General features: G+C 39.3%; 2 protein-coding genes across 4 annotated transcripts in view; one reads left to right on the top strand and one right to left on the bottom strand.

The window, feature by feature from the left end:
- Window positions 1–834: 834 nt before the first annotated feature.
- fbxo9 (F-box protein 9) lies at window positions 835–13176 on the bottom strand. Its single transcript, XM_058380813.1, has 13 exons — window positions 12969–13176; window positions 11238–11315; window positions 9596–9718; window positions 8303–8360; window positions 7681–7780; window positions 7424–7554; window positions 7220–7334; window positions 6254–6372; window positions 5987–6077; window positions 5782–5877; window positions 3893–3986; window positions 3449–3603; window positions 835–1337 (listed from the first exon to the last, which is right to left on the bottom strand). Exons 1-13 carry the CDS (start codon window positions 12969–12971, stop codon window positions 1229–1231), a joined length of 1272 nt encoding a protein of 423 aa, XP_058236796.1. The 5' UTR covers window positions 12972–13176; the 3' UTR covers window positions 835–1228.
- Window positions 13177–17702: 4526 nt separating this feature from the next.
- Window positions 17703–18150, top strand: part of arfgef3 (ARFGEF family member 3) — a 28456-nt gene continuing 28008 nt past the window's right edge. For all 3 annotated transcript variants that reach the window (XM_058385802.1, XM_058385800.1, XM_058385801.1), the window contains exon 1: window positions 17703–18140. In XM_058385802.1, coding sequence (XP_058241785.1) covers window positions 18056–18140 — 85 coding nt within the window. In that variant the 5' untranslated portion in view covers window positions 17703–18055. The remainder of the gene's footprint in view (window positions 18141–18150) is intronic.

The following is an 18150-nucleotide window of genomic DNA, read 5'->3' as shown; positions in this document are numbered from 1 at the left end:
TTTTTTTTTTTTTCTTACTAGCTCATGCTAAATTGTAAATCAGGTCAAAATCAGGTTTTATCTTGTCACCCAAATGAAGATGAGGTTCCCTTCTGAGCCTGGTTGCTCTCAAGGTTTCTTCCTCATATCATCTCAGGGAGTTTTTCCTTCCCTCTGTCACCTCAGGCTTGATCATTATGGATAAAATAGTAACTTAACTTTACATTTTTTTTTATAAACTTTTTCATTTTGTTTTCTTTTCTATGTTTCTGTAAAGCTGCTTTGAGACAATGTCCATTGTTAAAAGTGCTATACAGGCAAGTGAATAACACTGATGATCTCATCATGGCATCTGTTAGTGGGTGGGACATATTAGGCAGCAAGTGAACATTTTGTCCTCAAAGTTGATGTGCTAGAAGCAGGAAAAAAAGGTATGACAAGGTCCAAATTGTGATGACTGGATCCAAAAATGCAGCTCTTGTAGGGTGTTCCCGGTCTGCAGTGGTCAGTATCTATCAAAAGTGGTCCAAGGAAGGAACAGTGGTGAACAGGTGAAAGGGTCATGGATGGCAAAGGCTCATTGATGCACATTTGGATTGAATGCTGGCCCATATGGTCCGATCCAACAGACAAGCTACTGTTGCTTAAATTGCTGAAATGCTGGTGTATTTGTCTTTAATATGAGATGAATTCATGTTGGACTTTCCAGAAGGTAATAAAATAAACAGAATAAAAATAAATAAATGAATAAATAACATTTATTAATATGAAACAATTTTAAAAAAAAAAGTTCTTTGCAACTGTTTGCATTGACTGAAAACAAGGTGGAAAAAAACACAAGAAATCAAGCACACCAACCTTCAACATTGTTTATTTGGTTGTTCCAGTCGTCAGTAGACACACACCAAAATTCACAAAAATATCGAAGTGGAAACATTCAGCATTGGTGAAAAGTAAGGAAAAGACAGCTGCTTTAAATCTACTGTATATCTGCAGTTACAACAATAAGCCAGTGATCATTTCAAACAGTAAACCGTGGAAGGTAATGCTGCTACACTGCCATAAGGATTTTTTTTCTTCTTCCAGAAATCCTCACGCAAACATTGATTTATTTATCTATTTAATTATTTTACATTCATTAGCCTCATGCTCAAAGCGAGGAGGATTTGGGGGTGATATGTTTGTTGGGGACAGTAATGCGTAAACCATTTGTTATAGGTGATGTTTTACATGCAGCTCTCCTGTGGCCCTACAGGGGGCGCTCTGAGAATGAAGTGTAGCTCTTCACACGGGCAAAAAAGAACGGTGTGTACATTTTGTCCAGGTCGAACGCCGTGATGACCGTTTCTCCAGTTGATCTGAAAGGAAAGGTAAAGAAAGTAAAAAATAAATTAAAAACACAACAGCATTAAATACATGTATAATCTATGAGCTAACAATAAGCCAAGGTTATTTCAACAGGCTAGGTAGGGTTAGTGTTAATAAATCATCTACCTAGGACATTTATCACCTCATTATACACTGTATTACATAAGTGTTTATCAACCTTATATGAAATATAGCATATTTTTTACATTAAAAGAATATCCCATGCCACACCACCAACCAAAAATTGTACAAAATAACACACTGTAGCCTAACACAGTATACACCGAACAGGCATAACATTATGAGCACTGACAGGTGACGTGAATAACACTGATGATCTTCTCATCATGGCACCTGTTAGTGAGTGGGATATATCAGGCAGCAAGTGAACATTTTGTCCTCAAAGTTGATGTGTTAGAAGCAGGAAAAATGGGCAAGTGTAAGGATTTGAGCGAGTTTGATGAAGGGCCGAATTGTGATGGCTAGACGACTGGATCAGAGCATCTCCAAAACTGCAGCTCTTGTGGGGTGTTCCCGGTCTGCAGTGGTCAGTATCTATCAAAAGTGGTCCAAGGAAGGAAGGAACAGTGGTGAACCGGCAACAGGGTCATGGGCGGTCAAGGCTCCGCCCAAAGCGATAAAATTATTTGGAAATATAAAAGAAACCTTCAAACTAGGTGCGTGCCGAGTCTGATTTCGAATTCAAATTTTGAGTTCAAACATTTTTATTAATAAGATTAAGCCTGAAACTCGCATAATGGAGATCTAAATTAGCCTACATTAGTGTTAAAATACATGTTTAGCGTGTAAGAAGACCTTTAGGCTACCAGCTATGGGATCATTTTGGATAAAATTGTTTACTGTATAATTAGGAATGTTTCACTTGTACTGAAGTGTATCCTTAATACACACCATATTGCCAAAATGGATTTTGGGACACCTGTCCAAATCATTGAATTCAGGTGTTGTTTTTCAGGGCTTAGGTTTGGCCCCTTAGTTCCAGTGAAAGGAACTCTTAATGCTCCAGCATACCAAGACATTTTGGACAATTTCAGGGGATGACCCCTTCCTGTTCCAAAATGACTGCATACCAGTGAAAAAAGCAAGGTCCATAAAGACATTGATGAGCGAGTTTGGTGTGGACTGTCCTGCACAGAGTCCTAACCTCAACCTGATAGAACACCTTTGGGACGAATTAGAGCGGAGACTGTGAGCCAGGCCTTCTCACCCAGCATCAGTGCCTGACCTCACAAATGTGCTTCTAGAGGAATGGTCAGAAATTCCCATAAACACACTCAAACATTTTGGAAAGCCTTCCCAGAAGAGTTGAAGCTGTTATAGCTGCAAAGGCAGGCATATTACACATTCATTCAACTCCATATTACATTCATGTGCACGTAAAGGCAGATGTCCCAAAACTTTTGGCAATATAAGTATACATGTTACTTTTCCTGCAGCCATTAGTTTGGTTTAATTAGCATGTAATTTAATTAACATTTAATTAGCATGTGCGTCCTGCTCTGCTCATGCTGCCTTTAAATCTATTACATTAATTGAGAAAATGGACAGATATTTTATTAGATAATGTTTTCTTAAATAATTTCACCCTTGTCTGTGGCCTGGCAGAGTTAAAAAAATGGAAGTGCATTATGTTTTAAGGAGCCATAGTAATAATAATAATAATAATAATAATAATAATAATAATGTTTTTTTCCACATACTGTATTCAGTTTTCCGCCAGGCAGCTAAAACTCATTAGTCTTCCACTCGTCTTAATTTTGTAGACTTTAATGATAAAATCCTGCACATAACGATTGCCCTTTGCATGCGCTCTTTACCCTGACATTTCTGCAGTTGATTGCCAGCGTTGTTTATTATGAAATGCATGCACGGGAGTCTTGATTACTACAGCATGATTTAGGGTAACATTATAACCCACTGACATTTTTCCAGCAACATTTAGCTAACGTTATAAATAAACATGGCCCTGTTTCATATTATTTCTATGACAGAGATTATTTATACAGTTTGGCATACGTCAGCCTGTATAAATGCTTAGCTGATTTCGGACAACAGGTTTTAGGACACCGTGTAGATGTACCTGTACGTGATGTGGCAGGAGTGATGGATCCACACAAGCTTGTTGAAGCGCTGGCGCCCCCCAGAGGAAAGCTGCAGCCCCACATGGAAGGAGCGTTCAGACTCGGGGGCTGGGTACCGCCTGCAGAACCGACTCCTCTGGTACTCGGGCGCCTTCTACAATCACCAAAAGTAATTTATAGAGCGTGTTTAACCTTTAAAACTCTCGACAGCAAAACCAAACTACAAGCATTAGGAAAGCACTATACATCTAGAAATATAAGACAGTTCCTCCGGTATTTTGCAGAGTGCTTGATTTTGTGGACGCACATGAATCGAAGGAAGCTTCGCTGTGATGACATCACATGCCAGAAGCCCAGAAGCCCTTCTGGAGTATTTTTCAAAACCGCCAATGTTAATATGGCACTTGTATCCAAAACTGCATAAAGGTTATCAGGACACTCACCTCGTCTTTTCTCTTGGATACGACGACATAAACTTTGGTTTGATTGTCCGTGTCCTGGGACAGCCGATAGTGGCCAATCATGATGGAGTCCATCCTGGGTATAATGGAGATGCACAATATCACCCAGAAATATTGCCAGGGGTTGGCAAATAATATCAGGGGTTGGGGTTGGCCTCTTAGTTCCAGTGAAAGGAACTCTTAATGCTTCAGCATACCAAGACATTTTAGACAATTTCATGTTCCCAACTTTGTTTGAACAGTTTGGGGATGAACCCTTCCTGTACCAACATGACTGCACACCAGTGCACAAAGCAAGGTTTATAAAGACATGGATGAGTGAGTTTGGTGTGGAGGAACTTGACTGGCCTGGACAGAGCCCTGACGTCAACCAAATAGAACACCTCTGGGATGAATTAGAGGGGAGACTGTGAACCAGACCTTCTCCTCCAACATCAGTGCCTGACCTCACAAATCCGCTTCTAGAGGAATAGTTAAAAGTTCCTATAAACACACTCCTAAACCATGTGGAAAGCCTTCCCAGAAGCTGTTCTAGCTGCCAAGGGCGGGCCAACTCCATATTACATTCATGTGCATGTAAAGGCAGACATCCCGGTTTTGGCCTGGCTCACAGCCTCCGCTCTAATTCATCCCAAAGATGTTCTATCGGGTGCAGTCATGTTGGAACAGGAAAGAACCATCCCCAAACTTTTCCCACAAAGTTGGGAGCATGAAATTCTCCAAAATGTCTTGGTATGCTGAAGCATTAAGAGTTCCTTTCACTGGAACTAAGGGGCCAAGCCCAACCCCTGAATTCAATTATTTGGAGGGGTTTCCCAAAACGTTTGACAATATAAGTGTACAATACAAACTCAACACGCAAAGGTTTCTTTAAAAGCGTCTTCAGCCCACATTTCAACACAGCTGAAAATCTCAGACCTTCTGATCCTGATGTTCTCCAGATGCAAGACTCCTGGTTCCATGACCAGTTTAGATAGAGCATTTGGCTAAATAATATCAAGTTTCTATCAAAAGCTTACATGTTCTATTAAGTTTGCTCTTTGTTGATCTTCAGAAAAGAAGGTCTAAACGAAAATGACATCGAAACTTTTTTAAACTAAGTTACAGGATTGCTGTATTTAAGAAGAGATTGCATCATTTTGCAAGTTTTGTCCTTTAAAATACACATTAAATTGCATCCAAACTGAATCCTTCACTACTCTATTCCACTATGCAGATCAGAATTAACAGGGTACATGCGGATGATTTAATAGTATCAAAAAGTAATAAATAAATCCTTGATTTTTAGTAATTAACCCTGTATTGAATGTGTATGGAGTTGTGAATCTGCACACAGTTGTTGTTGACTGCAACATGAATGAAGCAATCTCACAAGAGATATCATGAATACAAATACACAACTTTTTCGAAATCAAATGACTATGATTGCATTATATCCCACTGACACAACTGCTGGCCAAACCACTTCTCCCAAACTTCTAACCAAAGTTTGCACAGATCTGACTAATGTTAATCATTTTCAAATGGACATCTGTAAATATTGTGCAATCAATCAAGGTAGACTGATGTACTGAGGCAAAAAGAAAAATTAAATATAATCCACCTAGTGGCTAGAAATAGAATTCAAGAGTTGAGGTTAACTTCCTGTTTTTCTCAGTCTGCTTCCTTGTTCATATTTACTCTACTTGGGCAGTTATTTCATTCAGTAGTTTTTTTGCCCACACTTTTTCATCACCACACACGTATTTGAACCTGGTGCACTTTTCCTTTTAATATTTGCCATTTCAAATGCATCAAGGTAGCAATAAAAGCATCAACTGAATTCGCTTATTAGTGTTTAGCGCACAAACAACTATTCAGGGCTACAATACCTTGTGTTCTTGCTTCGCAAACGTGGAACCGTGGCCAGAGGCTCCTCAGGCGTGGTCATCATCATTACTTGACCATCGGGAAAGAAGCGTAAATACCTGTAACATATGCACGGTTGTGGCTGATTAGACTTGTGTTATGAAATCATGGTTTAATGAATTGAAGCAGAAAAAACATTTCTCAAATTTTACTACAGTTCATGTCTACCTGTAATAGTCCACCTGGTGCCACGCTCTGTAGAAGCCGTCCAGTGACTCCTCTCCCTGACGGATGTATGATGTTTTACTGATATAAACACCTACAAATAAACCGAAATGTTCCTTTATGGAGAACACCATTCAATAACCCTTTATTTATAGTGCAACCAAATTTTAAAAAACACACAAAAAAATCAATGTAATATGTGTTTACTTATATTTCCCTGAAGTGTCCGTATCTATAAACACTCAAAATTGTACAATGCAAGACACGTACCATCAAAGCGGACACGCGGCCGCTCTAAGAACATGTTCCTCCACGAGGTGAATGGCAGCAGTTTGGTGCAGCTCCGGCCCCACACCCTCAGACAGGCCGAGCGCCAAATCTCAGGGTCCCTGCGTGGAGACATCAGGCTGAGATAAAGCATCACTGAGACCAACTTTTGCAAATTTTGTCACCATGGAAAATGCTTTAAAGATAAAACATACAATATATACAGCCAAAGGTTTCTGGACACCTGACCCATCATGTCCATTGGGGCAGTGGTAGCTCAAGTGGTTATGGTGTTTGATAAAGTTGTTGATTGGAAGACTGGGGTTCAAACCACCCAAGGACGGGACTGTGTGTTCACATGACGATGCATGACGCATGACGACGCACACAGTGAGCTCAATGAAGACATGATTTGTCAATACTAGTGTCAAGTATCCTACACAAAGCCCTGACCTTAACCCCACTGAACACCTTTGGCCTTTGAGATGAACTGGACATCTGACTGACACCAACTGCCTGATAATGAGCACAAATCCCCACAGTCACGCTCCAAAAACAGGTAGAAAGCCTTCCTAGCAGAGTGGAGCTCAATATAACCGTGAAAGCGGACTGACTCCATATTAAAGCTCATGGTTTTGGATTGAGATGTTAAACATGCACGAGAGTGTGATGCTCAGGTGTCCATGTCCTTTTGGCAGTACAGCTTAAATTAGAAATATACATAGTACTTGCAAGTGGACATATATACATTAAAGAATGAAACAAGTTAATAGAAACGCCGTTACTTTCTCTTTCTCCAAGAAATAACGCTCCATTTAGGTTTATCAGCTTCTCACGGATGATAGACAAGCTGCCAAAAAAGCTGCGTTAGGCGTATTAATAATCAGCAGAACTTCTTTAGCAAAAATAAGCTTTAAGTTCACTCAGACCTGATTCACATTAGCACGACAAAAATAACCTGGCTTTCACCTTGCACAGATGTAGAAACCCCTGCAGACAAGAGAGAGTTGCTCTAACGCCCGCATGTCCAAATCTGAGCTCACCACCCAGCGGAAGATGTACATCAGCACCTCAAGAGGCAACACTATGGGGACACGCACCAGAAATACATCAATGACACATTCAAAAATATCATGTCATGTGCCTGAGTGGAATTTTTAAATAAAATATTACCTGAAATATGCACCTGTGATGTCTCCACCTCGGGCTGACATATCTTCTGGGAGGAATGCTCTACAGTCAGCTGCTGCTGGAGGTACGCAAGGAGATCATCGATCTCGCCGTCGTTCTCGTTCTGCTCCAGGCTGGATACGATAGAGAAGGTAAGAGAAGAGAAGGTCGACTTCAAGCAACAATCAAAACTACTTGCATAATATTCTATACACCTAACAACACCATTCATACAGGAAGAACAAAAGTTTAAGCCTTACTAGCTTCCACCCACTCGGTCTGGATCAGGAGATCTGCTGTAGTTGATCTTAAACTCAATGTCAGGCACAAGCTGCATTGCACTTTTGTAGTACTTGATGGCTGCAATGGAAAAAAATATACAGTATAAAGTCAGAAATAAAATAAAAAGTCAGAATAACACTGATTATCTACACATCATGGCACCTATTAGTGGGAGGGATATATTAGGCAGCAAGTGTCATGGGCGGCCAAGGCTCCAAGCAAAGGCTGGCCCGTGTGATCCGATCCAACAGATGAGCTACTGTTGCTCAAATTGCTGAAGAAGTTAATTCTGGTTCTGATAAAAAGGTGAGGTCAGGGTTGTTTTGGCAGCAAAAGGGGGACCAACACAATATTAGGCAGGTGGTCATAATGTTATGCTTGATTGGTGTATACCATTATAAAAGAATTACTGAAGTACTATATTAAAGGAAGGTTAATTAACACTGCAAATCAATCAGCACATTCTGATTTGAGAAATCAAAAATAAAGTGTATTGTGTATGATGTAATGTTTTCTTAATCCCCTCCACTCAATACTTTACTTTAAGATAACACCAAACATTCATACGATTCACGTAACACTGACTCATTTAAGGAGTACCTTCGTAAACGGCTCCATTTTGCTCCTCTTCAACAGCCTTCAGGAACAGCTCTCGGGCCTGCGACAGAATTTAGAAGCCGATTAAAAGATTGTTAAGGATTTTGTTAAGGAAATAACGGGAATGGAACAGCAGGAAAATTTCACTGTGTGATAATCATATAACTAAAGGTCATGGTTTAGGGTACGTCATGTTAGACATGAACAGAAGCTGATAAGGTTTGTGGAAACAATCGTTTGCCTCAACAGCGAACCTCGGTTATTAATAATATTACTTTAGGTTGGATTTACAGAAGTTTTGGGAACTCTGATTTTCTTCATGCGTTTGTTGATTACACGTGAAGTGCAAGGTATGATTTTTGACACAGCTCATTTGCATGCAGTGACGTCCACTAAACTCCATAAAAGGTCACGTGCACAGACGGCTGAGAACTAAATGAACAATCAAGGTAAAGACAGAACGACTGAATTGGAAGTTATTTTGACTTACTTCTCTGCAGATAAAAGTGTAATAATAATAATAATAATATAATTATTCTCATATCGACTGAGGCTTTTGGACAGACCGGCCAGTCCTCTGTTTATATATTACTAATGAATGAAATGAAATGAAACAGCCTTTATTTGTCACATATACATTACAGCACAGTGAAATTTTCTTCGCATATCCCATCCTTGGAGGTTGGGGTCAGTGCGCAGGGTCAGCCATGATACGGCGCCCCTGGAGCAGAGAGGGTTAAGGGCCTTACTCAAGGGCCCAACAGTGGCAACTTGGCGGTGCTGGGGCTTGAACCCCTGATCTTCTGGTCAACGACCCAGAGCCTTAACCACTTGAGCCACCACTGCCCCTACTACTTTTTTACTCAGAATTAAATGATTTGTTTCATTTGTCTTAATCTATAAATTTGTTTTGTTTCAATTCTTTTTTCCCCATATTCTTTAATTCATGCCAATAATATAAAATGACTGGGTTTTTTGTTTAAAAATAAGCATTTTAACCAATGACAATATATTCCATATACGTAAAAATGCAGAAATCCAAGTAAATACACATAATTATATATTGACATCGATCACGTTGGCAAAAGTTCTTCCAAATTGACTGGATTTTGGTGAACCCCACATTCACTGTGTAAACACTCGTACAAAATTAACTGTGATTATAGAAAAAGGACTCACTGGAAACAAAGCATTTATTGTGACAGTATTGGTATCGCGTCACAGTTACACCATAATCAGAACTGAATATTTAATTAGTGAGGAGTTGTTGTGTCATAACTCATCACTGCCACCTACTTTCTCCTCTCTGACCCGTTCCTGTGTCTTCTTTAGATCAGCAGCTTTGGACAGTCCAGTCTTAATCCCAGAGCCAGGACGCAGCTCTGACATCCACTTAGCCCTAAAAGCACTAAGCTCCAGCTGAAGAGCAAAAAGAGCAGGAAGATAACTGATGAATATCCTGAATCACATAAATCACTCATAAGACAAAACATGGAACAAACAGCAATCCCTTTTTTGGGGGGTGGGGTGGGGGGGTAATACCTAGCTCAGACAGGGGATGAAAAAGAATAAAATAATTTATTATAGGGGTTTTGCAGTACTTACCAAGAAATGTCTAAGAAGTGGATTACTTTCTTATAACAGCACACCTCAAAGCATCTCATCTTATGCCTCTTATACCACAGCAATTTGATAATTATTACAATTATGCTTTATTACAAATGACATGTCATGTCTTTAATTTATAGTTATATCTAATGTTGTGGAACATTCCAGAAACAATTTCATGTTATCACTTGTTATCATGTTATAGCAGCTATGAACAATCATTCCATCACAAGCCTTTTCTCTCTCTCTCTCTCTCTCTCTCTCTCTCTCTCTCTGTCTTTCTTTCTCTCTCTCTATTTTGTTTGTCTGATGCTTACAAAGACTGGACACCTGAAGCTTCTTCCTCAGGTTCATATAATCTTCTTACAGACAGATTCGCTATATAAATGATAACACACATTTCTCTTTGTTAATAACATCTCTGTAATTTATTCACTTTAGATTATGTATTTTTCCATTACTTCTGCCATACAATACAATTACTAAAAACGATAAGGTTTAAAAAAAAAACACATTCGTGCTGTAACAGAAAATTAATCACCATATAAGCAGATCTGAGATAACAGTGCTGCAGTGTAACAGATAAGAGATTTATGGACTCCACTAGATCCCTAAGGTGTGCTGTGGTGTCTGGCACTAAGATGTTAGCAGCAGATCGTTTAAGTCCTGCAACTTACAGGACTTAAAGGATACTCTTGAGAGATACTGACAACTGCAGCATTCGTGGGCCAGCCTTTGCTCCCCGCGTACATCAATGAGCCTTGGCCATCCGTGACCCTGTTGCCGGTTCACCACTGTCCTACCTTGGACCACTTTTGATAGATACTGACCACTGCAGACCGGGAACACCCCACAAGAGCAGTTTTGGAGATGCTCTGATCCAGTCGTCTAGCCATCACAATTTGGCCCTTGTCAAACTCACTCAAATCCTTACACCTGCCCATTTTTTCTTCTTCTAACACATCAACTTTGAGGACAAAATGTTCACTTGCTGCCTAATATATCCCACCCACTAACAGGTGCCATGATGAGGAGATCATCAGTGTTATTCACTTCACCTGTCACTGCTCATAATGTTATGGCTGATCGATGTATAACACTAATACATGCATGTATTCTATAATTACTGCATTTTTCATATCCTGGGTTACTAACAAGGAATACTCAATCTAACATTTGTATTTAGTTTTGGTTCCTCTTCCTGGCTGATTACAATTGGTTACAACTATTCTTCCTCATATGTAAACAGCATATGTAAATTTGCATCCGTCAACTGCATCCGTGTAAATCTCTGGTTGCTATAGAAACCATTTATGAATGTATGACTGACCTGCAAATTAGAGTCTTCAGAATTTTCATCTTCCCCCTCTTCAACAGAACCAACACCGGCATTTTGGTTGCTTTCAGCCTGTTTATGGAAGAAATGATCATATTACAAATAAGTCTTAAAGCTTGGTTTATGTGTACCATGCTTCAACTTTGAAATGCGGCTGTACAAATACTTAGCTACTGCAAATATCTAACTCAGTCGGTTAAACAGTGACAGAAGCACAAAAGTTCAGATTTCTCAATTTCTCAGTGAGAGGGACCTCACAGAGACATTTTATGCTGAATGTCATGACAACATTTAGGCCTTTTACTGGGTCTTTGAAAGCGGTCGTAACATAAATAATCAAACAAACGAATGACACACAGTAGAGAATAATTAAATGAATTCACCAGTTCAGTACATTGATTGACTCCTCATTCGTAAAGGTGTATTTTAAAAATAACTGAAATAAATAAATAAAAAATGTAAATTGTAATATATATATATATATATATATATATATATATATATATATATATATATATATATGAAACAGCCTTTATTTGTCACATACATGACATATACATTTCACATACATGACACATACATGTCACATACATGACATATACATTACAGCACAGTGAAATTCTTTCTTCGCATATCCCATCCTTGGAGGTTGGGGTCAGAGCGCAGGGTCAGCCATGATACGGTGCCCCTGGAGCAGAGAGGGTTAAGGGCCTTGCTCAAGGGCCCAACAGTGGCAACTTGGCGGTGCTGGGGCTTGAACCCCTGATCTTCCGGTCAACGACCCGGTGATCTTCCGGTCAACGACCCGGTGATCTTCCGGTCAACGACCCGGTGATCTTCCGGTCAACGACCCGGTGATCTTCCGGTCAACGACCCGGTGATCTTCCGGTCAACGACCCAGAGCCTTGAGCCACCACTGCCCCACTGCCCCACTGCACACACACACATATATATATATATATATGTGTGTGTGTGTGTATGTATATATATAGATATAGATATAGATATATAGATAGGGATGAAGAATTTTACTATAAATCTAGATAAAATATTTCATTATATTAAAAAAATTATTAGATTATTCCAAAATAAATCTATTCATTAATTTCACTGTTTCCTCAATTAATACATCTTCATGATGATGAACAGCTTTGCAATAATACAGTAAAACATACAACAGACAGATCTTATGAAAAACAGATTAAGTGTTTCATAAGAGTATTATAACTAAATCTGTGTAAATAAACAATAACGTAACGCACGTGCAAATGGATTAATCTTGTATGCAAATTAACGTGTGACGTCAGACGGCGACTTCTAGCACCCTTTTTGAGTAAAATTACTTCCTTAAAAAAAATCTTATTTTAGTCATGCAACTAAGATAAGTCGAATAAGATGAGGACACACTGCAGTTTAGCGCTGGATCTGACTGTATGTAAACAAACCAAGCAGCTTGACTAGCTTTGCTGGCAGCATTAACATAACACAACATAGTATCTGCGTACGTCTGCGTTACATCTCCCACACGTTTTCCGGCACGACGCGGTGATTGGCTAGTAATGCCCCGCCCCTTCGCTCTTCACTCTGATTGGACAAGGCTACAACCGCGCCTTGCCGGAAGACGGGTGGTAAAAGGAATGCTACACGTCATACAGGCTGCATTAGCCACTTTAGCAAAACAAGCAAGCTAATTGGCCTAGTTACGGGTGTTCAAGACATATCTACCATGTTGGCGTATCTTTGACGTCTTGTTGCGGCGCGGGAACCCGTGCAGTATCGGCGTGTTGTTTTTTGTTTACAGATCACGGTCGGAGAAACGGACGACGCAGCGAGCAAATTTCCGAGCGCGCCACACCGCAGCCATCACGTTCACCGTCAGGCAGAAACGTAGCACGAGCAAGGTCGCATTCAGTTCAGTGGTACACAGGCGTGTGAAGCCAGCTATGATACTCACTTCGAGCCAATGTTTGTTAGTGCCCAAACACACAAAAGTCTATTTTATATGAGCCACCTCCACCACCTATAATAATAATAATAATAATGGACCAATGAAAATTAATTGAATGAATGGACAACAATCTAGATAGATAGATAGATAGATAGATAGATAGATAGATAGATAGATAGATAGATAGAGCCAAATGTTTTGGGACACCCCAATCATTGACTGTGGGAACAGTTTGGGGATGACCCCTTCCTGTTCCAACATCCTGACTGCACACCAGTGCACAATGCAAGGTCCATAAAAACATGGATGAGTGAGTTTGGTGTGACGGAACTGTACTGGCCTGCACCTCTGGCCTAATTTAGAATTAGAGTGGAGACTGAACAGGAAGGGGCCATCCATCCCCAAACTGTTCCCACAAAGCTGGGAGCATGAAATAGTCCAAAATGTCTTGGGATGCTGAAGCATTAAGTGTTCCTTTCACTGGAACTAAGGGGCCAAACCCAACCCCTGAAAAACATTATTTACTGTTTAGTGTCACCCAGATGAGGATGGGTTCCCTTCTGAGCCTGGTTCCTCTCAAGGTTTCTTCCTCATATCATCTCAGGGAGTTTTTCCTTGCCACCATCGCCACAGGCTTGCTCATTAGGGATAAAATAAAATAAGGATAATATAGTTTGATAATTTAATAATTTATTTCTATTTATTTATTTATCCTCTCCTTTTTCTGATTTGAGACAATGTCCATTGTAAAAGGCGCTATACAAATAAAATTGAATTGAATTGAATTGTAAAACAACACCTGAATTCAATCATTTGGAGGGGTGTCCCAAAACTTTTGGCAATATAGTGTACTTTATTGATCCCAGAAGAAATTCATATCTATCTATCTATCTATCTATCTATCTATCTATCTATCTATCTATCTATCTATCTATCTATCTATCTGAATGAATGAATGAATAAATGGACAAAAATTTAAGATGCTCATTTATTAATAAGGTGAATCTCAAAGTGCTGGCCACCATATCATCTTTATTTTTATTTCAGCGGTCAATCATCACCTATCCCTACAAAAGTTTTTACATTTAAGATTGAGTTTTTCAAGAGTTTTGAAGAGGCAATGCTATTCACTGTGTTACTGCGCCACCGTGCCATTCATAGTTCAAGAACAAAATGTTTTAAATAGGATCAATAATACTGTACTGTACATGTTTAAATAATGTGTATAATATTTGACTGGTGGGATTATGTTGCATTAAAAATCTATTCTCAAAGGCGGGTTGTATTGCCACCTCACAGCTCCCAGGTCCCCAGGTCAAGCTTGGGTTACTGTCTCTGCAGCGTCTCTGCATGGTCCATGTGTATTTCCTCTGGGTGAGAACACAGGTAGATGGATTGGCTTTGTTAATATGCCTGTAGGTGTGAATATGTGTGTAAGTGGTGTCCCAAACTGCCTTCCAACCAGTGTTACCAGGATAGGCTTCAGATCCACCATGACCCTGACCAGGAGAAAACATTCAATGAATTTTAAAGGAATGAATGGGTACAAGAATGTATATTTACTAAATGATAAACAAATGATTAAATATACTAAAGTAAATGCATGCATGGATGGATGGATGGATGGATGGACGGACGGACAGGCAGACGGATGGATAGACGGACGGATGGATGGATAGATGGATAGATGAATGGATGAATGGAAAGATAAATGAATGTACACTGTAAATAAAAGACAAAATGAATGAATGTATATATACTAAAGATGAATGAATGAATGAATGTGTACTGAAAAAAAATGTTTACTGAAAATAAAAGAATGAATGAATTAATGGATGGATGGATGGATGGATGGATGGATGGATGGATGAAAAAATGAATGGACATAAACTGTAAATAGAAGAAGGAATAAATTAATGTATGAACATGTGCTGAAGATAAATGTAAAAATTTTTATCTGTGAATGGATGGATGGATGGATGGATGGATGGATGCATACTGTAAACAAAAGAATGAAGTAATTAATGTATATGTACTGGTGATAAAAGGAATTAATGAATGAATGAATATATACAGGTCACTTTTCATGGTTTGTTAAAAAGCTTGCATAATCTCTCAAAGCAGAAAAAAATTACTGCTTCATTTATAATTGCTTGTATGAAGGGTTACAATTTAATTAAATTTATCATTTTATTTTTATTCTCACATGGTCCACACATATGGGACTATACACTAGCACAATATAATGTTATAATAATAACAACAATAATATTAGACAAGAGCATGGTACAGAAAGGCAAAACAGAATGGCAAGTATAGCCCCTTGCAATAAATACAGTCTGGATTAATACAGAACCTGTTACATGGCATCAACAACCTAGACCTATGACCTTCTTTGTTTATAGAGTGAGCTTGTGCCTACTAGCTTCACATTTGACTGCTCAGTCTCATGGAAGTACATCAGTGAAAACTTCAGTGAATCCACTTTATATTCAGATTCTTGTCTGACAGGTTTGTAACCCCATGTGGTTTCCTGCTGTAGCTGTAGTAGCCAATCTGCCTCAAGGTTCAACATGTAGTTCTAGTTTCTGAAATATTCAAATCAACCCAGCTGGAATCAGCAACCATGCCACAAAGAGATCATTCCCATGTTCTGATGTGAACACTAACAAATGCTATTTTCCTTTTTGTGCAGTATTTTTGCTTTGCCACTTTTCTATCCATCTATTTCTTTGTACTGAAAGGCTCCCCACAAGGTCACAGGGAACCTGAAGCCTATTCTAGGAGATGGTAGGCTATATCGTGGATGGTGTGCCAACCCATTATAGGGCACAATGACTCACACACACAAACACTCACTCGCTCACACACTAAGGACGATTTAGAAATGCCAGTCAGGGAGGAAACTGGAGTATCCAGAGAACCCCTGTGCCCCCCTACAAAAAGAATTTGGACAACCCGCTGCTAAATGATTGAATAATTATGATTTTGATCCTAATAAACTTTTGTAAAGCTGAATAAACATTCGAAAGAATGTACCATGCCTATAAATGAATGTTAATTAACGCTTATAGTGCTCATACACTGATATAGATAGATAGATAGATAGATAGATAGATAGATAGATAGATAGATAGATAGATAGATAGATAGATAGATAGATAGACAGACAGACAGACAGATAGATAGATAGATAGATAGATAGATAGATAGATAGATAGATAGATAGATAGACTATATTGCCAAAAGTTTTGGGACACCCCTCCAAATCATTGAATTTGGGGGCTGTTTTTCAGGGGGCCCCTTAGTTCCAGTGAAAGGAAACCTTAATGCTTCAGCATACCATTTCATGCTCCCAACTTTGTGGGAACAGTTTGGGGATGACCCCTTCCTGTTCCAACATGACTGTGCAGCAGTGCACAAAGCAAGGTTCATTCCATAAAGACATGGACGAGAGAGTTTGGTGTGGAGGAACTTCACAGAGTCCTGACCTCAACCAGATCTTTAGGATGAATTAGAGCAGAGACTGTGAGCCAGGCCAAAACTGGGACATCTGCTTTTACATGCACATGAATGTAATATGGAGTTGGCCTGTCATTTGCAGCTATAACAGCTTCAACTCTTCTGGGAAGGCTTTCCACAAGGTTTAGGAATTTTGGACAATTTCTCTATAAGCACATTTGTGAGGTCAGGCACTGATGTTGGGTGAGAAGGCCTGGCTCACAGTCTCCACTTTAATTCATCCCAAAGGTGTTCTATCAGGTTGAGGTCAGGACTCACTCATCCATGTCTTTATGGACCTTGCTTTATCCACTGGTGTGCAGTCATGCTGGAACAGGAAGGGGTCATCCCCAAACTGTTCCCACAAAGTTGGGAGCATGAAATTGTCCTTTCACTGGAACTAAGAAGCCAAGTCCAACCTCTGAAAAACAACACCTGAATTCTATGATTTTGTGTCCCAAAACCTTTGGCAATATAATGTAGATAGATAGATAGATAGATAGATAGATAGATAGATAGATAGATAGATAGATGGATGGATGGATGGATGGATGGATGGATGGATGGATAGATAGATAGATAGACTTTATCGGTCCTCTGAGGGAAATTGGTGTGTTACAGCAACAAGATACAACATACACAAAAATATAAAATGTAAATAATAATAATAATATATGATAATAGTTTATAATGATATGTTTGGTACTTTGAACTAATTATTCTAACAATACAATAATGCTTGTAATTATGCTAAGATGCTAATAATTAAAGATAAGTCAGCAGCAGCCTTATGGGTTTGTTCTCTGTTTATATCGAAGTTTAGGTCAAAATGTAAACAGATAATCCAGACTTGTGTGGTGGAAACAGTAATTTTATAGATAAACTGTGTTGAAAAGCAGAATTCTAAGTATCATGGACTGTTTTTTAAACACTTTTCCCCCCTAATAGTACAGCGCTGTTGAGGCACTGTGGCGTGCTTCAGGAATCTCTAAAGCGCAGTTTCCGACTGGAGAAGGAGGAGGCAGCACCTCCGGCTGGAGCGCAGCTCTTTATTTACAATATTATTATTATTATTATTATTAATAATAATACACTTTACTCACAAATTCGCGAAACGCTAGGTACACTGGAACAAAAACCACACGCACATTTCTGTTGTAATGAAGGAAAAAAACAAAACAAAACAAAAGCAGCCTTGTTCCCGGACTGACGCCTGCTTGTTTGGCTACATCACTGGCTAAGCGTGAATCATCCTTAGCTTAGCTAACGTTACCACCGGGATGCCTCGCGTTAAGCTGGAGGCCTAAAACTAGATATTTTTTAAATTCTTTTGGATCTCAGACAACAACATTTCTGTCTCATAATGGAAGAAATTCTCCGAAAGCTTCAGAAAGACGCCTCTGGGAACAAATACAAGGCTATTCGTGATGGTTGCGCCGTGGCGTGTGGTGAGTGTTA

Source organism: Hemibagrus wyckioides, linkage group LG03, assembly GCF_019097595.1.
Source record: "Hemibagrus wyckioides isolate EC202008001 linkage group LG03, SWU_Hwy_1.0, whole genome shotgun sequence".
NCBI classification, from domain to species: Eukaryota; Metazoa; Chordata; class Actinopteri; order Siluriformes; family Bagridae; genus Hemibagrus; species Hemibagrus wyckioides.
This window is presented reverse-complemented; position numbering and strand designations above follow the sequence as displayed.